At 41.8% G+C, this 21,939-nt stretch overlaps 3 protein-coding genes across 3 annotated transcripts; all 3 read right to left on the reverse strand.

Annotated features, from left to right (window-relative positions):
• Window positions 1–481: 481 nt before the first annotated feature.
• LOC117584911 (BUD13 homolog) lies at window positions 482–2,235 on the reverse strand. The gene has a single exon (XM_034274058.1). It carries the CDS (start codon window positions 2,157–2,159, stop codon window positions 528–530), a length of 1,632 nt encoding a protein of 543 aa, XP_034129949.1. The 5' UTR covers window positions 2,160–2,235; the 3' UTR covers window positions 482–527.
• Window positions 2,236–14,178: 11,943 nt separating this feature from the next.
• On the reverse strand, window positions 14,179–15,931 carry LOC117585585. Its single transcript, XM_034275123.1, has one exon. It carries the CDS (start codon window positions 15,821–15,823, stop codon window positions 14,333–14,335), a length of 1,491 nt encoding a protein of 496 aa, XP_034131014.1. The 5' UTR covers window positions 15,824–15,931; the 3' UTR covers window positions 14,179–14,332.
• A 3,265-nt stretch (window positions 15,932–19,196) lies between these two features.
• On the reverse strand, window positions 19,197–21,260 carry LOC117585086 (intraflagellar transport protein 56). The gene is made up of 5 exons (XM_034274354.1): window positions 21,169–21,260; window positions 20,943–21,113; window positions 19,975–20,877; window positions 19,457–19,917; window positions 19,197–19,397 (listed from the first exon to the last, which is right to left on the reverse strand). Exons 1-5 carry the CDS (start codon window positions 21,169–21,171, stop codon window positions 19,199–19,201), a joined length of 1,737 nt encoding a protein of 578 aa, XP_034130245.1. The 5' UTR covers window positions 21,172–21,260; the 3' UTR covers window positions 19,197–19,198.
• Window positions 21,261–21,939: the final 679 nt, after the last annotated feature.

The raw sequence follows: 21,939 nt of genomic DNA on the forward strand, positions 1-21,939 counted from the left end.
AACAACACGTTTCTAGCATTGTTGTTGGTGCTGTTGCTTGCTTGCTGCTGACTTTTGTGGTTACGAGCCTTTTATGCTAATTATCGGGGGCGGGGCAGACACTCAACACACACACACACACACGCACTTACATCTGGTTCTGTTACGCTTTGTTCGCTGCTGCCACAAACAGAAACAAAGCCAGCAGCAATATTTACATACACCAAATACAACTGCTTTAATTTCATTTACAACGCAACTTACCCTATTCAATTTTATGGCCAGCGGCAAACGCACACTTTCAGCACATTAATTAAATTAAATTTGAAACAAATCAAAGACTTTTCGGTGTACAAAGCAGGTCGCAGGTGAAGACTATGTATTTATTATTTTCTTTTGCTTTGCTATTCTACACACAGGGTTGCAATGGGCCAGCAGTGTTGCAGGTGTACCGCGCCAGTGCTGCAAAGACAGCTGTGGATTCAAAATAAACAATCGTCTATCGGCGGTATAAGTTGCAAATTTTATTACAAAAATTCTCTTTTTTTTTACATATCCTCCACGCTGTACTTGTACGCCTCATCCTGCAGCGCCTTGCGCTCGTTCTGCTTGTCAAACCAACGCTGCTCGTAGCCATTAGAACGATCCACGCCATCCCAGCGATAGCCAGGCCGAATGCCATAGCGATTTTCCGGAAAACTTCCCTCATACTTGGGCATCACGGGCTTGTTGTCCAGCTTATCCTGCTTCTTGCGCTTCTGTCGCATATACTCCAGCATGGGATCGTCCGCGTGCTCCTGCTCCCGCAAATGCCGATCCAAATCCTCGTCGTTGGCATAGCGCGCCACCGGCTTGGCCGCCTCATGCGCCATTTCCTCGTGGCGCACCTTCAGATCCTCAATTTGCTTCAAGCCCTTGCCCCAGCGATCGTACAGCTCCTTCTTCTTCTTCTCGTGCTCCTCCTTGCGCCGCTGCTCCGCAGGATCCTCCTCGGCCGCCTCGCGCGCCCTGCGTCCACGTCTGCCCGTGCTGCGCATTTGAATTTCCGCATCGCGGCCGGACACCTCGCTGGACATTTGCTCAAACAACTTGTGCTCTCGTCGCCGTCGCTCGTCCGACTCCTGTTTCAGCGAGTGCGCATCCTGCAGACCCGCACGCTTGCCATCTAAAGTCCTGGACGAAGTCTTCGGCTTGTGCGTGGGCGGTGGCGATGGCGAGGGCGTGCCCTTGGCCCAGCGGCTCTTGCGTCGCGCGGGCGGGGATTCCACTTTGAGGCTGCCCGAGCGACGTCTCCTAGGTGGACTCTGATCGGAGTTGCGGCGCCTGCGTGGTGGGCTCTGATCCGCGTCTCTTCTTCTGCGGCGGGGCGGACTCTGGTCCGGGTTGGGACTTCGGCGACTCCTTCTGGGCGGGCTTTGATCGATGTTGGGGCTTCTGCGACGTCGGGGCGGACTCTGATCGGAGTCGCGACGTCTCCTAGGTGGACTTTGATCCGAGTTGAGGCGCTTCCTTCGCGGTGGCGACTGATCTTCCTCTCGCTTGCGTCTGGGTGGACTCTGGTCGGGGCTGCGCCGCCTCCTGCGTGGTGGACTCTGATCTGTACTGCCGCGCCTTCTCCTGGGTGGACTCTCATCTGGCTCCCGTTTCCTCCTCTGCGGACTCTTCCCCGCAGCTGCAACCCGCTTCAAGCCTCTCCTTGGACTCAAATCCCTTGAGCTGCTGCGTTTTTCCTGCTTGATTTTAATGGCCAGCGGTGAGCGTTCCTGCTTGGTGGCCTTGCGACCCCACAGCGACTCCTCAGGCTGCTCATCCGCCGGCTCCTGTTTGATGTGCACCGCAGACACAGACGCCGCCGCCGCAGCCACAGCCTCACCCTCGTCCTGCTGCTGCTCCTCTTTGAGCTCATCCTTGACGGCAATGTTGCGCCACTTGCTGCGCACAGCCTCCGGATTGTCCTCAATGTACTCGCCCACTATTTGCGGTGCATCTTCGCCGCCCAGCAACAGATCTTCGTCCATTTGCAGGCCAACATCTTCGTAGGCATCGTCGTCGATGATTTTCACTTTTGCCGACTTTTTGTGCTTTTTGTCCTTCTTTTTCTTCTTCTTTTCCTTGTCGCCGGACAGGTACTTCTTGAGGTATGCCTTCTGGTCGATTATTTTGCCATTTTGCATGGACATTTCTATTAATTTGTTCAAAAATTAACTAAACTTGGAGTTGTTTACGTTTTTAGAATGTGCTAGGAATGGTGAAATATCGCAGTTGCGATATATCGATATTATTTTGTATGAATATTTTTGTGCGATAAGCGCAACGAGCTCGGCGGCTACCCACACACATTTATTTTGCATATAACATTTCGAGTGTTGATATAAGTTAAGATATTTATTTTCTGAAACTATAAACATTTAATTTAGATGTTTTTGTGCTAGAAATTCTATATTTCATGTAGGGAATGGAAACACAAATGTAACAAAAATGTAATAGCGCTGCCAGCTCGCTGGAAAAAGAAACAGCAGTTAGAGCTGCCATACTGTCATAAAAAGAACCAGTTTGTGGTTCCTCTTTCGACCTCTTTCTGTTAAATAATTTAAACCATTAAATCGTTGGAATGGCTTTCCACGAACACCGCCGGGTGCTTATGTCCCTGAAAATATGACTTTTGTAATATTTTTAATAACATATACGATTTACCTTCTAGGTATTTCCATTCCACAATGTATTTCAAGTATATTACTTGAACCATGCCAAGATCTTTGGAAAGGCAATATTTATATATGTATGTATATGTGTGAATGGAATAGTAAGATAAAAGTAATAACAAGCAATAGAAATTTAAAAAAGTGCGGCGAAATCCGCGCCATCTTTCTGTCCGAAAGTGGAGAGCATTGAAATCTTAAACTGTGCTTGCATGTGGGAGAGTGCGCACACAACGGGGAAGTGCAAAAGTATGCGTGTACATGTGCAAAGCAGCAAAGTTGGCAACCAAAAACATTTTACAAATTTCATCTTTTTCAAAAATTATGTTTTATCTAATATGCATTATATATGGACTTATTAAATCATTTAAACACACTTTCGCAATTAGATTTCATCACTAAGTAAACAAGTTTGCAAACGAGTTGTTTGCTTAGGGATTTCATTCAACGTAGAAGTGGCAGAGGAAGAGGAGTAGAGAGATTCGATCTTTGTCAGTAGGAAAGAGAGAGGTGTCGAGGTACCGCAACTTTCGTTTTCACTTTGCAGTAGAAGAGCAATAAAAACAAGAGCCGTTGAAATGGCAGAGCGTAGGCCAAAGAGAGCCACTTAAACACACCTCCCAACAACAAGTACGATACGGGGGCTATGCATCTGCTTTAACACCTTCCCCTCTCCAACCCACCCCCACCAAAAAAAAAAAAAACAGATCTACACACTTTTGATCTGCCTTCGTGGTGGAAGATGAAAACAGCACAGCGTTGCCGAGTGCAAGAGAGCATCAAGTACAAGAAGCATGAAGAGATCATCTACCTTAATATATTCCACTTCACCCCCTCTCGACAGAAGAGGAGCAAAGAGGTTCCATATCAAAGAGGTGGCGAGGTACCGCAACTTTCGGTTTTACATTAGGAGAGCAATAAGAACCCGAGCCATTGCAATTGCGGAGCAAAGCCGAAATAGAGCCACACTAACACGCTCCCCCCTCACCGACCGTCATCCGTAAAACACTTTCATGTATATGTGCCCACACTCTTGATCTGCCATTTTTCGTATGAGAAGAATAAAAAGAGTACAGGTCGTGGGCGAGTGTGAGAGAGCAATAAGAACAAGAAAAACGAGTGTAAAGCCGGCGGCGCATCGGCGTCGCGCTCAGAATTTTTTGACCGCTTGACCCATGGAGGTTAGTCCGCGTGTCGGTTCGCGAAAATCGCGAAAAATCGGGAAAAATCGGTCAAATTCGGGAAATCAAACGGAAAAGTTGTCGCGCAGTGAAGTGTAGTGTAGTGGTGCAATGTTTAAACATTGCAATTGGGCAAAAAAAAAGTGTTTTAGTGTAAAAAAAGTGCATGTTCCAGCGCAGCGGCAGTCCACAAGCAAAATGGCAGGCGAAGTGGCATACCAATGGCGGCAGATCGGCGATTTAAAAAAAGAGGCAATATGTGATAGTGAAGTGAAGTGTAGTGTAGTGCAGTGATAAAATATAAAAAACTGGACAAAAAAAAGTGTTTTAGTGTAAAAAAAAAATGCGGGATCCAGCTGCGGAGGCGTCGCAGTACCCACTGCAGAGGCAGTCCACGAGGTAAAATGGCGGCGAAATTGAAGGCAAATTGGCATGAGAAAATCGGCAAAGTATAAAAAATGCGTGATCCAGCGTGGAGGCGGAGCAGTACCCACTGCAGAGGCGGTACACTATGCGAAAGGGCGGCGAAATTTAAGGCGAATTGGCATGAAAAAAGCGGCAGATCAGCGATGGAAAAAAGAGGCAATATGTGAAAGTGTAGTGTAGTGCAGTGATAAAATATAAAAAACTGGACAAAAAAAAGTGTTAGTGTAAAAAAATGCGGGATCCAGCTGCGGTGGCGGCGCAGTACCCACTGCAGAGGCAGTCCACGAGGTAAAACGGCGGCGAAATTGAAGGCGAATTGGCATGAGAAAATCGGCAAAGTGTAAAAAATGCGTGATCCAGCGCGGAGGTGGCGCAGTACCCACTGCCGAGGCGGTACACTAGGCGAAAGGGAGGCGAAATTCAAGGCGAATTGGCATGAAAAAAGCGGCAGATCAGCGATGGAAAAAAGAGGCAATATGTGAAAGTGACGTGAAGTGTAGTGTAGTGCAGTGATAAAATATAAAAAACTGGACAAAAAAAGTGTTTTAGTGTAAAAAAATGCGGGATCCAGCTGCGGAGGCGTCGCAGTACCCACTGCAGAGGCAGTCCACGAGGTAAAATGGCGGCGAAATTGAAGGCAAATTGGCATGAGAAAATCGGCAAAGTATAAAAAATGCGTGATCCAGCGCGGAGGTGGAGCAGTACCCACTGCAGAGGCGGTACACTAGGCGAAAGGGCGGCGAAATTTAAGGCGAATTGGCATGAAAAAAGCGGCAGATCAGCGATGGGAAGTGAAAATGAAGTGTAGTGAAGTGAAAGTGGTGTTGTGATTAAACATACAAAATTGACCAATAAAAGTGTTTTAGTGTACAAAATTGCGTAATCCAGGGCAGAGGCGGCAAAATTTCAGGCGAATTGGCTTACAAAAGTCGGCAGATCAGCGATGGAAAAAGGCGGCAATTTGTGAAAGTGAAATGTAAAAAGTGTTTTTATTTTCTTTTTTTATTATGTATCATCTATACACAAAATATTATGTGCATAAATTATTCTTTGTATGTGCAAAAATCAGTGGAGCAACCAGCGAGTCCAGCGTCCCACGAGATGTCTCATTTTTTAAAAGAAAAAGTTAAAAAAAAAAAATGATGAGTGTGAAAAGTGTAACAAGTGGTCATGTTTTATTTTAAAGCATGCAAAAAATAAATTTTTGAGTGCGTCTTTCCTTCGTCCGTAACCTAAAAATCGTCGTTCGTCTTATTCGAATCGTAATCGCTTAAGCATACATACATATGAACGTGCATGTGTGTGTTTGTGCGATCGAACAATTTGTTTTTTCTGAATTCAGTTGTATGTCTTGCGTGGGTAAGTGTTCCTACTAACTGTTATTAGCTGTTGCTTTTTTTGTTTTTGGATTTCATAAAATATTTGCGTTTGTCCAAATTCCGTTTCCCCGTGCACACACAAACGCACAGTGGCTCTCCTTTCCCATTGCCACCACTTGCGGGTTCTTCTCTACTATGCTTCCCACTCGCCATCTCTCGTTCTTACATGCACTCATGCATTCATGTCCAATGCATACAAATTGAATTGATATTAGTGTATGAAATATTTGGGCGTGCAAAACGGGAATATATGTGGGTGTGTGTGAAGCTGTGCAAGGGCTTATGCGCATGGTGTGTTTATTAAAGGTGAGGCATACGTTCATTACATTACGCTCTCTCTCTATCTTTTTTGATCTCATTTCCCCACGCAACTAAAATAAAACGCAGTTATATGAAGAGCGATTATTCGCAGTGCCTCACCTTATCCAAATACATCTTGCTTTTGGCAGTTGCTTTCCCATCAACATCTTATGTTTCTAAGAGAGCACAAGAGAGTGACATTTCTCTTCAATGAAGTAACATAACCTATACTTTACCGATACTCGCGGTATAAAAGCGTAGGGTATTTTCCGCTACTCTAGGCGGAAACTTAATTTGAGCGTCAGTCAGCGCTTCAGCATCATAAATTTGTCCTTGGGCTGACACTTCTACTCTGGTCATGACATCATTCTCTTTCGGTCTTTAATACAGGTAGGATTTGGGTGGCCCCTACGATTGTCCGAAGGTAACCGTGGAACACAAAATGCCGTCGGGAATTGATGCAACACGAAATATTTAATTCGTGAAAATCATTAAGATCTCGGCGGCTCTAGAATTAATCTATAAGGCTTAATAATAACTAAAGTTGTACTATTTCTATGCTTCCTGAAAACCCAACAATTTTCTCATTAGTTTTGGTGTCTCAACCAAAAATTTCTCTTCAATACCAAAACGACTGCACTCTGAACTTTGTTGTTTGCCGAAAATTTGTCCCACATTTAACTGGTCTCATAAATTAGACACAAAACACAGACACGTACTCGTACTCGTACTCATACCAGCGTATTCATACTCGTAGAATTTCGTATATGTTCATCAGCCCAAAAACCGAAAACTTTTGCTTGCTGGAGAGCTAACCAGCATATAAATTTGACAGAAACGGGGAAAAGCAACGCAAAATTAACAAACCAAACGCAATTTTCCCAAGCACACACACGCACACACATGGACATGGACATGGATGGAGAAAAAGCCTCAGAACTGGCGCACATACATATACACCTTGGCATAAACAAAGAATTTTCATAAACTTGCTGCATACTATTCCGTAGCCACCACCACCGGCGCGCAGTTTTCCACAGGCAAAAAGAGGGAACCACACGAAATATTTCGTCAAGGCAGGCAGGAAGTCAGGAGGCAGCAGCCAAGAAAACGAGGCTACTGCCAGAAAATTTATCTTACGCCTCGCCGCGCTTTTGTGGAGGGAAATGGGTTGAAGACCTACCGGAGAATATTTTTTTTGTTCCTTTCGGTTTTAGCATATGAGTAATTTTTAATTAAAATTTTAGTTTGGTTTCGACTGGCGGAGGCAAAAAAAAAAGAGCGAGCAAACCACTAAAACAAACGCGCACAAAAAAAGCTGTTAAAAATATGACAAATTATTGAATTCCTTGGGATAGATAATATTTATTTATTTTAAATTTATATTGCACATTTTTAAATGTGCATAAAATATGATGTGCTAATTAGATGCCATAAACTACTTTTAAATAATGGTACGAGTGGTGGAATTTATTAGTTATTGAGAGATCCTGCAGCTCTCCTTAACTAGAAAAAGTATAATTTCCTTTTAGTCATTGTCATTTGATAACCACAACTTCAAAAATAACTTTCAGACGTTCATTTTAGGGTACATTTCTTCTTTCTAGTACGTTCAAATGTTTCATTTTTCATGCAACTCTTGAATCAGTTCAAAGTTCAGTGGGAAATTGCCTTAAAGTGGTACACGGCCCCTCCCTGCTTCATTTCCAGCATATGCCCATTTGAGGTAGTAGTTCTCGTAATTGCATGTTCGGTGTCTTGTCTGGAGTTTAGGGCCAAAAATTAAATGTAAATTTGCAAAACACAGATACTCGTGTATGTGTACGTTTGTGTGTGTGTGTGTGCCTGTGCGGTAGTGTATTGGCACTTGTCTGAAGATGCTCTCGAGAGAGGGGGCTCTGGGTGGGTGTGACTCATCGTGACAGTTGTGGACAGGTTTATAGGTACGGTGTTGGGTTATTGGCAATCGAAAATTGGGAATTTATTTGCTGATAGTTAGGGGAGTAAGTAAACAAATAAATCGAACATGTGGAATATATATTAAAGTTGGAAAAAACTTGAAAAATATATAAAATATACCGTAATCAATTAGTTCAAAGTATATTTAAATAATTCTTAGTAAATCCATTCCAACTGTATAAAATATTTAATAAATATTTGTTTTATTTTGCAAAAATCTATTTGTAATTTATATCTTCTAGATACATGGAACATTGACATAATAATCTGCGAATTGTTAACTCATTTTCACTCTCTTCTATTTGTTTTTCCATAAAGGTATCGATAAATACATATACATTTATGTCAAAAATATATTCCGCAAAGCTCTGCAATATACATTTTATATAAAAAGATCCCTAGTCTGCCAATAATATATCCTTTTATAAAATCATTCCCAAGTGTCGTACACCCCACACTTGCAACTCTGTTGGTTCATGCCACAAACACCTCAACAATGTATTGGCCAACACAAAATTAAACTCGAAAATTGTTTTTAACTGTGAAGCAAACAAGGAAAAGTGGGCCAGAAGGAAGGAGACGAATATACGGCAGAAGAGTTGACAACCATGATGAGAAGGCATCATCCCACAGAGAGGGGAGCAACCGCATACTCATTTTCATCATCTGCCATGTCTGTCTGGCAACAAATATCTGAAGGAAGAGCCATGTTGCTCCAAAGCAGAGCTTTCCCCTCTCTAGAAGCAGTATTGAAGGGACCAACAATGTTATTGATACCCTCAGCCTCAGCCAAACCCCCCCGAACAAACACTGGGAACCCTTTTGGCAAGCATTCCCTCGAGCATATTGTCTTTCTCTCACTCTCCTCCCTCCCTGATGTTTATTTCTAGAGAGGGGCAGAGAGTTTTGCTCTGATGACAATAAACCAAAACTTCCCAGCTGTTTATTAACATGTTTCTTCTGTGTGTTCCATTTTATATATAGACATGCATATCTAATGCCAAATTGACAATGATGATAGGACTTGGGTTTGGGTAGTGGAGAGTGGGGGGTGGGGGGTGGGAAGTGAGGCACCAAGTATCGCTTTACAAGTGGAAAAATTCCTTTAGGCCAAAGTGTGCATTAAGAAGATTGTTTTACTATTGTTGCAAGACACCCAAATATCTATACACAAATATCTATACACAAGCATAACATGTCTACGTATATACCACCTTAACTACATGAATATTGGATAGGACACTGAGAGAAATTAAGGGAAAAAAATCTAGAAAAAGTAGGGATAGGTTGAAGTTTTTCTTTAGTTATCGAAAGGAAAGTTCTGGTAATGTTTTGGAGTAACTTTTGAACTTTAAAAAATTCAAATTTTACAAATTAAACTAATTAAATCGATTAAATAAATTGAAAGTTTAATGATAAACTAAATGAACGTAAAGTAATATAATACATAAAACAACAGCTCCAACAACAGATTCATTAAATACAAATAAATAAATTTATTTAACAACAAAATACAAAATAAAATAAAAAATTCAAATAAAAAATACTTTTAAAAAATATCTTAAAAATTCTAAAACTTTTTAAAAGCACTTTTTCAACTTCTTATCCCATCATCAATAATCGCAAAAATTAACAACTAAATCCTTTATTTTTTCAAGTGCAGTCTACACAAAACTTGCCCACAGGCAGGATGCTGGCTCCATCGTTGTCTACTTTGGCTGTGTCTTGCTTCCTGCTACTTCGCCATGTTCCTGCAGCTCCTTCTGCCTCCGCTGCTTGGGTTTTCTCAGGCAGCTTCCTTGCTGTTGTCATTCCACTCAACAAAAGGATTCAAATTTCATTAAATCTCATACAAAAGTATCAAAATGCCATTGTTGTCATGGCACTACCCCCCACACTCACACACTCACGCTGCATTTGCCAGGGACCCCTGCCACACATAGTAGAACCTCCTTTCACACACTCTGTGAGGGAATGGAAGGCTTGAAGTCTTTAGCTATTGGTAACTGCTTTTACTTCGGGGGGCCTGCTTTTATTCGATTTACGTTTGAAGTTGCGTCCCATATGCGTGTATCCCTGGAACACAGAGAAAGGCGTCATGTGTCCTGATCGGTATCTCCCTTAATGGGAAACTTAATAGACAGGCAGGAAAGCTGAAACAATGTTTGGTTTTTTTTTTGTTCCTGCACTTTGTTTGACGTTAATCGAGGGACAGCAATTGCAATTGCTGATTATGATGCCTGCTCTCCTGTCCCTTTAGATAATCCCCTACTAAATCGAATGTATATTACTTCCACTGAGCGTGTGTGGATGGCACCTTTGCCTCTTTGGATTTGTGGGAAAATCACACCTGTCTGGTGAATATTTACGGGGTAAGCGGATTACTTTCATTTGATTGGGTTCCACAGATTTTGCGGGGCAACTGAAGATTCGATTTAAGTTTTTGGGGGCGTCTGATGATTATTGACATATGAATTTGTGGTAAAATGTATTTGGATTCATGGGGGAAATTATAGGAAATTTAATTGGAGTGCTTGGAATATGGAGAATGGAAATAGATTTCTCATAAGCCACAAGAAATTGTCACAAATCATAAAATCTACTAGGAAAAGTGTTGAAAAATCATCTGTCACAGTTTCTTAAAGCTTTTCCCCTTCTCCTTCACAGCTTGTCCCGCTCCTCCCTCACAGCTTCGCCCTCTCCCCATTTATATTTATAGTGAAACTTAATAAAACCACTTCCCTGCCATTCCCTTCCACCTGTCACCACCAGTCTGTGCGTGTCTTTTGCATTTATTTCTCAATTTACACATTTGCCGATTCATAAGCCTATTTAGCGAATGGAATTTGCCGTTTTTCCCCTCTCACATTCGCGCCACAGCGTCCACAATTATTTCAATCAACTCCAAACAGACGACAGACAGCCTCAAGAATGTTTGTGGGGTGTGGTCGGTGCCAAAGTAAAGTGGGTGAAAGCCTAATACCTAATCAGCCACCCACTTAAGCACCACTCACTCCACCGCCTACGCCATGGACAGCTCCAAAAGAACATCAACCCAACCCAACCCAAAGTTTTTTGGGCTGTTTGAAGGGAAAACTTTTCAAATTGCTTTCGCATTAAAAATCACTAAAATACGTTTTTCCGCTTCAATGACAATGTGCGGCTCTGTCGTTATGTCGCAGACTGTACATATGATTAGGTCCCTATTTCTTTGATGGCTCGTGTTTGATTTTGTTTGATGAATATTCCGACCAGTCATTGGTGTTTTTTCCTACAAAAGATTCGAGGCTACAGCAAGAATAAAACAAATATAAAATACGCTTCCAACCAAACATAAAATTTAACCAATAAAATCTCAAATCCTCAGAGAAAACTCAACAAAACTATTCCCATTAAATCTTCATCAGTCATAAACATTTAAAATAATCTTTAAATAACTAAAACCCTCTTAAAATAAACTCCAACTAAATCGAATTAAGAATTTACTCCAATTTACAAAATGTAAGCCAAAGACCGTAAATAAATTCAATAAATTAAGGCCACTCTTCATTCGTTTATTTTGAACCTTTTTCCAGCAAATAAAATTAACCCCTTCTCACAAGGCATTTTCCAACAATAAAATAAAATAATCTCATTTAAAAGTCAATCTCTTGTTAAGGCATTAGATGACCATCAAAACTTGAGTACATTTCCGCAAAAATTATTCACTTTTAAATGAACTTCGAGAGCGTATTACTGCCAAAAGCTGGGATTGAACTGCTACCCACATGGCGTATGTGTAATGTTTGTACGAGTCAATGATTTGCGGTTTATTCGTAGGGTTTTGCACAGTTGAGATTTGTTTACAGCAATTTTCTTTGTGTGGCCAAACATTTTTGGGAGCCATCATTTTGTGGTTACATTTTGGAACTGAAACTAAAAATGGCCAAGGATAATCGGTTGGGAAATTAATTCAAGTGTCTAGAACGTGTATTTGTGTAAAATGTGTGTTAAATGTGTATTATGTTAAACAATTTGTGTGTTTATTTAAAAAGATTTCGTTCTTTTCCAATAGTTCTCCCTTGAAGCAATTAAAATTGTTTTATGAACCATCTATCCGTTTACGTAAGATAATGATACCCACAATCAGATTCCAACTGATTGTCCCTTTGTGGCATTTGCTTCAATCTTCAATCATCTGCCGCCGCTTGACAATCATTATTGCGTTTGAATCCCAATAAGAAATCACGTTCCACATGTCAGCGATTGAGGAGGGAAGAGGAGAGCTAGTAGAAAGAGCCACAGAGATGCCACCAATGCGCCACGCATGCCACTAATGAGGCTCGTTAGCGTGGTCATCATCCAGCAGGTTGCCTGCCAGCTTGCCAACTCCCACCTCCCACCATTCATTCGCTCATTCAGCGGGTAATGTATGCAACAAGCCAAATTGTACAAAATGTACCAGGCAAATCGATAAAGTAATTTGGACATAGCCCTCTGTGGCAACCAGAGTGTGTCCACTGTGCCACCCACTGCTTGTCCCACGCTGCCTGCCCCACGGTGGCAGTGCCAGGCGACTGCCTTGCGTCATTCTCCTCAACCGGAATCCGCGAACATTTGGCCACATAATTTTGTTTGGCAGAGCAGCACGTAGTCGATGACGGAGTGACTGAAGCAAGAGAAGAGTGATCAGAGAGAGAAGGAGACTGCCAGAGTGAGTGGAGAAGACTGCCGCAGAGTGTGACCAGAGGAGGAGTGCTGCCACTGCCTGATGTGTACTCGTTTCGCCTAATTGCAGCGCCATCTTGTGGTTATGCCTTCTACGTGCGTTTGTCGCACGTTTGGCTAATTAAAATTGCATTTTTCCTACGTTTGCGTGGGTGGAGAGGAGGAGGAGGAAATGCCACAGACAGGTTATTGATATGACATGGTTATGTGTATGTACATGCCGCACACATACATAAACATATTTTATATATAAAGTACTCTCACGCACAGTATTTATCGTGGCACCAGTTGGCTAACGTTTATACCCGGGCAATCAGTCGCCCAGTCAGGTTTCTGTCATATTTTTGAGTGCCTCTTCGGTGGTGCTTAATGAAGTCTGCTGCAATCTTCAACTCTTAATTCCAGTTCTCTTGCAGTTTCTCAAACTTCAACTTGTATTTCCCAACTCCATGCAGATAACCCTTGGTACGAGCAGAACTGCTCATTTCACATGTCGAACACAAGCAACTGGGGTCTCTCAGCTTTCCCCCAGTTGTTCAGCTGCCCATCCACACGTCTCACTGTGATAGAGCCCCCCAGGGCGCAACTTCCTCCTTTCAACGTGTGCCTGCTCAAAATCAATCGAATTTAGTGAAATGCTTAAAAGGTTCAGGAGCTACCCCAGCACCAGTCGGTAGGCCTAATTAATTGATGGAAGATGTCCCTGGTGTTGTGCTCCAGCTCCAGCTCCAACTTAAACTCCAACTCCAGACATGGAAGCCTGCCCCACTTCTGTGGCTTGTTGCAACTGTTGCAACTGTCATAATATTGACTCATTGCTGGATGTAATTAATGGTGTTAAGATTCGCACGCCATTTTAATGCAATCCCATTGACAGGCAGCGTCCGTTTTGCGTTACTGCATTTCCTCCCGGCCAATCGCCCAGCGCCCAGCGCCCATCCCTCCCGCCACCCTTCAATCATTGTTGCCATCTGGGGGATATTGATTTCAATTATAATGATGTAACACAATGGCCAGTGGAGCCCTCCATCTCCATTGACCCCCAAAGGCATGTTTACTAATTGTTAACCTTCTGGTTTGCTGTTGCGAATATTAAATAGTAGAAGCAGTTTCCTAAAGGAAACTCCACACCATATAAATTAATTGAATCGAAAGGAAATAGACTATTATGGCCAGGCGATTATTGGTGAGTGGCAGCGTAAAAGGGGCAGAACTTGTAGCTTAATTGTTGGGGAAATAGTTGCAGAATTAAATGAGTGAGATTCGAGAGATACTTTCACTGAGATATCATGTTATTTTGATGGTAATTAGAAGAAGGAAAAAATATCAGAAAATACAAGAATATTCCACAAGTTTAAAGAAACTATTAAATAACTGAACAAGACTAGAAAATATCTGATTACTGGAAGAAAGTGCTAGGAAAATGCTTAAACATACTAAAAATGCAACGAAAATATCTGATAAATATTAATTAAAAACTACAGAATCCTCAATCATCTCTAACTATCTATAACTTCCAGAAATATGCCAGATAAGTATGTGAAAAAATCTAGCTAAAAACCATTTAATAAATTTGCTTGTGGATAAAAACATTTTACATTTTACATTCCAAAAATTACATAAATCTCGAAAATCAATTGAAAAATTTGGAATCAAAGAGAATTTGGCCATCGTTGGATATCTGCCCCAAAGATCTCCATCATTACTGGTTCTCATCATCGCTAGACTCGTCTTCGCTGTGATAGCCATCGGCCACATTCTTCTCATAACCAGATTCGCTGCTTTCTGAGCTGCTGTCCAGTTGAATGCCCCTGATGTGTGTTTCCGGACACGGTGGCTTGCTGACTGGCAGATTTGGTTCATCCTCATCGACCTCAATCTTATTCCAGAGTGGACTCTTCTTGGGTGTGATCTGAGCAGAGGAGAGCCTATTTTTGGAGCTCATCAACTTATTCAGATTCAGATTTAGACCGTCGCGGACATTCATCGGGTAATTATTCTCCGGTGGCGATGTGACAAAGACCTCGGGAACTTCAAAGGATTTTCGTTTCACAGCTAATTTGTTTGTGAATGTTAGCGATTGTTTGCTCAATGGTGGCTGCTTGGCAGTCATCGATTTCTGTTGGCTACTGGCCTTGCGTTTCTCCTGCTGATACCGCTGAAGGAGCGTCTCGGCCTTGACCTGCTTGGCATTGTAGGGCCCCTCCTCGCCATGTCCGGGCGCGTATTCGACCTCTGGTGGTTCCTGCTCAACGTAATAGTGTCTATCGGGAATATCGGAAGAGGCATCGCTATGTTCATCATAACTTGGCAGCTCATCGGACTCAGAACTATTCACAGGCGGCCTACTCTCCGGCGACTCTTTTGTTAGAGAATGAAAAAATGCCTTTGGATTCTCTTTCATTTGGGACTTGACAATGGTGGCTCTTTTCGCATGACTTTCAATCTTTTTATCGATGAGTTTTCGATTGTTTTGAACCAATTTGGGCACAGGGGTAGTCCAGTCCGTTTTGGCTGTTTCCTTGAGGGTACGCAGCGTCTCGAGACGCTCTTTGAGTCTGGTGCAACGTTCGGGTATGGAATTTTCTGGTACTTGGAGCATACGGGCAGATTTTTCTATAGATTTTTGGTTTCTTGTGGATTTCTGTGGTTCAGCGAGCTTCATGGATTTCTCTGGCAGTGGGAACTTCATCGACTTCTCTGGCAGTGGCAGCTTCACTACCTTCTTTGGTGCCACCTTCAGGGTCTTCCTTAGACAGTCCTTGGGATCCGGAGCACTGCCCTGTTGCCTTAATATTAATTGCACCAAAAGAGGCACATCCCTCAGGGGGAAATCCAGGGCAAGTGTCTGTTCAATCTCCTCGCGGCATGCAACCTTCTGACCCGTCTCCAACTTTAAAGTTTCCAGCGTATGCCTATAGCCGAACCATTCTAAGTACTCCATCATCAGTTGATTGATGAGTGGCGACAAACCGCGATCTTTGATCGAATTGTGTCCCGGAGCTACTTCAGGTCCCGCCAAAGGCTCAGCTGTGCTGCCACCTAGATTTCCCTTGACCAACTTCAGGATTTCCACATGGACTCCACTGCTAAGGGCTGCCAATGTGCCATTTCTCTCCAACTGCCGCTTCATGCTGTGATGTGTCAGCTCCTCGTAAACGCTGGGCATCAATTTGCATTTGTCCGCACTCATTGTTCGGCTCTTTCGTTTGTTCACTTAGAAAATTTATTTATTTCGGAAAATATGTAAAGAATTTTTAACTAGATCAATTTGACTTGGTATGTTTCAATAGAATTGTGATTAGAGAATGTTTTGTAGATTTTTTAAGAGTACTTTGACAAGGCTAAAGCAGAGAGTTGAATGTCAAAACATTTAATTTAGAAAATTATACAGGAAACTCATTTAATCAGGTGTTTAATTTCTGTTTTTGAGAGCCACAACAATCGCATGTATAATTCTCTTTCTTCACGCTCGAAATACTTCTTATATCGTATTCCATTCTGGCCTTTGGCCAGATTTTCTAGTAATGTCTGGAAAGTTTATTTAATTCTTTTGCCACCGCAACCACGAAACTCGTTAATCATGCAGATAACCTTGGGGTTTTTAGGCATCCATTCGGTCCATGCATACATTAGCCCCGTACAGGTTAAGGTTGAGGTTAGGGTTGAGCGTCGTCTGGGAGCATTGTTTTTTGTGCGTCTGTCCCGTCTAGCTCTGATTTTGGTTTGGTTTTCTTTTTGCAGCTGGGTCTAAAGTTAAAGTTCAAACTTAATGAAGACTGATTTAGGCGTTGTTTAACTTGGTTAAACTTTGACTTGAGGTTGTTTTTGTGTGGGTGGAAATTTTGAATTGATTTTAATATTTAATTGGGGACAATGCTTGTCGTGTTTATGTCTCCAATCTGAGAGACGTTGCAGTTGCATTTTCTTGAAATTTTCCTGCATTTGCTTTCTTTGCTTTTGGCTTTTCCTTTACGCTTTTCCCTTTTCCATTTCTCTTTCTGTAAACTATCTTTAGATCTCTTCTACTCATAACTTTCAGGCAAAATAACCTTTGGAACACCTTAATTAGCTGCTGCGCCTAATTAAACACCTCAAGCTATAGCTTTAAGTTGCTTGGATGGCCAGCAAATGACCGCCATAGGGCGACTGCGTTTGGCTATATCAGCTGCAAAATTTATTGGCACTTAATGGAATTTAAAAGTTTGTTGGCTCAGCAAAAGGCGTGGGCAAGGCAAAGGAAAAGCCGAATGGTCTGGAGTATCTGTCTGCCCTTTGACTATCTTTTTGGGCGTATCGCAGGGTCCCTAGATCCTTTTGTTTGTGTGCACAAAAGAGTTTAAGCTTAACTTAAATGCTGAAACGATAAGCATGCTAATGAAAAGTTTAACAAAAACTACAGAAAATTCATGAAAAAATGCAGAAGAAATTCTAAAAGAAAGGCTTGGTTTTAGGGCGAGAATGGCCATACCCTGCACCCTGATATTTTCACTTGATTTGAAGTTACATGAATTCATCTAAATCCCAATGAATTTTGGTTAAAAGATCTTGAAACAATTATAATATTCTTATCTGCAAACAAATATTAAATATATTTTTATTCACTTTACACAAAAACACTTTCAGGATCAGAATAACCTTTTTCTTGTCTTTCTGGAAGCGTTTCTTTCTTTTGGTTGGCAATTTTTCTTTTCATTTGTTCGTAGGTGCTGGCTGGCTCTGTCTGTCTGTGCTAAAAGTTTGCTCAGCAATTGAGCCAAAGAAATATTTAATAACTATTTTCTTTGCATCGTTTTTTATCTTTCGAGCTGGAAAAAGTTATCTTTCTTTTTCTATCTTTCTTTGCATTTGCTTTTAATTTTTGTAATGGAATCGTTGAGAGCGGAGAGAAAAGCCGAAGAGCCCGTAGCCATCGCAGCAGCTGATTTATAGCCTAGCCAAAAGTTTTTGTTTGAGTGCAAGAAAAAGAATTTGCATCAGATGCCTCAAACTTTTCCTACTCATCGCAAAACGACTAATTAGCAAAAGTGTTACAGGAGAAATCTATACATATATTTAACACTCGAATGCTGCGCCATTTCCGGTTTATCTTTCGCTCTCTCGACTAAGCAGCCAAAGCCAATTAGACAAAATGGTTGCGACACATTTCCGCTGGTCTACGGAGGAGCAATTGCCCAGGCTCCAACTGAACTAACAGAACGAATGACCCCTGCGAACCCCTAAATGTTAGTATCATGCATTGTTTTACGTAAGGGAAAAATTAGAGTAGGATTTGGGGTAGGTCGAATGTGTCATTCATTTGGAAAACATTAAACTTATATGATATTATTTTTCAAAAAATTAGAACAGATGAGTAATTGGAAAAAGAAGAACCTGGAGATTTAAAAACATATTAAGATATCTAGTAAGTTGATTTTTATTCGTTTATTGGCTCAGACAGCTTCGGGGACAGCTCACACCCTTGAGTACAAGAGAATATATCCGCTACTGCTAAGCCACACTGGGAAAATGTTCTTTATTTGTGCATGAAAAAGTATCCGATTGCCTTGATTTTTTGTAGTCCGGGTAGAAAAGACTCTTAATTATGATTCTGCTTTGTTGTATTATCCTTTTACAACATTTTCACTCGGAAAAACTCTATAAATGAATTTGTTCAGAAAAGAGTATCCCTAATTCTCTGAATCAAATTAAAGTGTCTCCTTTGTTGCTATTATCATAGTCCGTATTGTTGTTATTGCTGTCACACTTTCGCATTTTGCTAATCGCATTAATTATGCGTTTCTCTCATTTGCTGCTGGGCCGTTGGTACTCGTTTTGGCTCGGGTTCTGTGTCTCTGGTGTTGGCCCAAAGCCTGCAGGCCAGCAAATGGCCAGCAAATTGAACAAAAGCAAAACTGCAGGCAAAGAAAGAAGCAAGGCCAGAGAGAGAGAGAGACAAAGGGAGGGATAGAGAACTATAAGGATGGGGCTACATTTCAAGCATAATTGCCTCTCAAGGGAATTAAATTGAGCAGAGAATTTTGTTGGCAGGCAGCCTCAGCAGCAGCAGCAGCAGCAAAAGATGAAGATGGAATTTTATTTCATTAATTATCAATTAGTTTTTGAAAGATGTTGGCCCAGATTTATTAAGTGGACTGAGCGGACATAACTTTTGCAACATTTTCTCCCCACTGACAAATTTTCGATTAAATTAATTAGACAAAGTGTTTTTGCGGTTGCCACATTTGACTGTATTATGCATGTGCCACAAATTAATCACTAATGATGAGAAAATTTATGCCTGGCAACATTTTGCCAATAAATTAATATAATTTTTGTGCTGCTAATGACTTAATCAATTTCGGAAATGAACACGAAACACTCAAAATCAATTTGGTTTTCACTTCGAGCAGCGGTTGTGGCTATTGAAATTGGATTACCAAATATTTAGGGTTGAATGCGAAATGATTTTCGCTTCACTTAAATTATGAAAATATGTGAAACTTATTTAAATTGATTTACGAGAAGCTTAGTAAGAATATTTCTTGACTTTGATCATTTCATCTGCAGTGGACACATTTATTAATATTTATTTAAAATTACTTATATGTTTACGTATAGTTTTGATCATGGCTTCTGCCTGAGAATTGGATGATTCCCTCAGAATGCCAATGACCTCTGATATGCCACCGCCTGGGCGTCCGCGATGTGCCTTTGTGGCCATGGCATACAAGACACCCGCACAGGCACCACGTTTGCCCTCCCAATTCTCTGGACTAGGATCGAGTCTATGCAAAAAATACAATCATAGATTAATTGTGGGTAAATAAACCGAAACTAGACTCACTTTTCGAGCATATCGAATGCCTTGGCAGCCACCCAGAACTCTTCGCATTTGTAGCACTCATTGGCAATCAGCTGGAGTAGAAGAAATGCCTCTGCATTTGTGTCCCGCGTGATGAAAACATTCCAAGCGAGTTCCGGATGTGAGCAATGAATGTGGCACTTGGCCAGGATCATGCAGTATGTGTGCTGATTCTTGATATCCATATCCGTGATTTGCATAAGCAACTCCTCGGCCTCCTTGTAGTAGCCCGTGGCGCATTTGGCCTGTGCAAAATTATAGTTGAAAACATCATCGTTGACAAAGTAACTTCTTATGGAGTTCATGTACACGAGAACCTCCTCAAATTGGTGGTACAAAAAGAAGGCAGAGGCCATGCTCTGACGTCCCGGTATTGTGTCACATTCTGTGGCCGAGCTGCCAACCAAATGGAGATTCTGTTGAGCTGTTTTGATGTGTTCTTTCTGCAAAAAGAATAAGACAGAAATGAAGATGTAAAGATTGAACATTGTATGCCATACCGAACCCAATTGCTGCCCCAAAGCGGCATGCACCACACCCTTGAGTATGTATTCATGTGGGGATGTGGGTTGCAGTTCTTTCATCAAGGCATGTGCCTCCTGCACATCTCCCTGTTTTAGATAATAGATAGCCAGATTTAGTCTCGCTTCTGGCACAATATTAAGCAGTGCTGGCAGGACTCTCAGGGCTCCCTCGCCATTCCGAAACACCACCAGATTGTGACGCAAGAGATCCGCGCCAAAAGTGCCATTATCTGCGATATTTTTAATCTCCTGTTCGGCCACACGACCATTGAATAAACGAAAGCGATTGCAGGCCTTCAGATTGATGGCAATGGTACTGTCCGGATGCTGACTGAGATACACATCGAGCACCTCCTGGGACATGTCGTAGTAGTCCAATTTGTAGAAACACAACGCCAGATACACATTGATGGCCATGTAGTCCTTGTTGTCGACCAGCACGCGCTTATACACATCGATGGCCTCCTGGTAGTGTGCCCGCAGGTAATGCATCGAAGCGAGACTGAGTTGCTGCTCCACACTCGAGGAATTCTCCAGATCATCGTGCAGCTCGGCCCACTCTTCAACGCTGCCCAATTTGTGTACCAAATGGAAGAGTAATCGCTGCTTGAGTGGATTATTCTCCTCGGTTATATGCGACACTAGTTGATGGGCCTCCTCGTAGAGGCCCAAATAGAACATGCAAACGGCCAGATTGAGTTCCACATTCGTCTTTTCACTCTTTTGTATGGCTTTGTATTGCGTGAGCGCCTGTTGATAGTCCCCCAAATGGAAATTACAAAAGGCAATCCATTGATCCACTTGTCGTTGCTTTAAACCAGTTGCCGCTGCTCCCTCTCCGCCCTCATTCTCTCCCTCGTCATCGTCGTCGTTGGTGTACTACACAGGGTATTCGCAATAATAATCTTATATTTATTTAGATTAAAGTGTAATCCTGTACGTACTTCGAGGAATGCCCTGGCTCCCGTGTAGTCCCTTTTGATGATGAAATCCTCGAGCGTGGCCGGTGCTGGGGTCTTACGTTGCTTACCAGCGCCGCCTCGGCCACCGCTGGTGCTGCTCTGGCTGGTAGCATTTCTGGAGCTAGCCGAGTCAGTTTTTCCACGTGAAAGTATCTGTGTGGCAAAACGCATAAGTATCTGACAACATTTTTCAAGCGACATTTCTTACCATTTTTTGCAGAGTTTTTCAGTTTTTTCTACTACGAGTTTTTACGGTTTCCTTTTTTTTTTAGCAGCGTTCTCTGAGTTTTTTACCAGAGTTTTTCTTTCCTTTCTTTCTTGTGTTTTGGATTTTCTGCTTGAAGCAAACGCTTTGGTTACGGTCGCTTGGCAACCTACACCGCGTCGATAAAGCAGTTCTCCAGTTGCTGTTGCTGTTGCTGTTGCTGACGCTGTCCTTTGCTCTGTCTGGCCATGCCTCAATGCGTTCTGTCTGTAACTGTAGTGGCATAACCAACTGTTGATCTCCCGACAGTGAGCAACCCTTAATTCTGGGGATATATATTTTTTTCTCAATGCTTTTTGTTGTTGCTGTCCTGCTGATGTCAGCAAATGTGTTTAAGATATCTTCGTCGGGACTCGGAGAAAAGGGAGCCCAGAAAATTTGAATATTTACACTTAGATTTATAAATGTGTGAAGAGAAATTAACAAAAATTTGATTTTAATATATTTTATACACAAATTTAGATACAAAATAAATATATTATAAATAAAATTAAATTATTTAAAATATAAAAATACATAAAAAAGTAAAAATAAATACTTTTGGGCCACACAACAAATCTTTAAAATAATCTAAAGATTAAATCAGAGTGAATAATGTTTAAATTTATTATTTTCTTAATTAATTAGGCTTTATATGCATCTTTTCTCCGAGTGTGCTCCATCAAGTGAACGGGTTACGTTTTCTACCCTTATTTCGTTCGCTTGGCATGCCAG

The sequence above is a fragment of the Drosophila guanche genome, unplaced genomic scaffold (assembly GCF_900245975.1).
Source record: "Drosophila guanche unplaced genomic scaffold, DGUA_6, whole genome shotgun sequence".
NCBI classification, from domain to species: Eukaryota; Metazoa; Arthropoda; class Insecta; order Diptera; family Drosophilidae; genus Drosophila; species Drosophila guanche.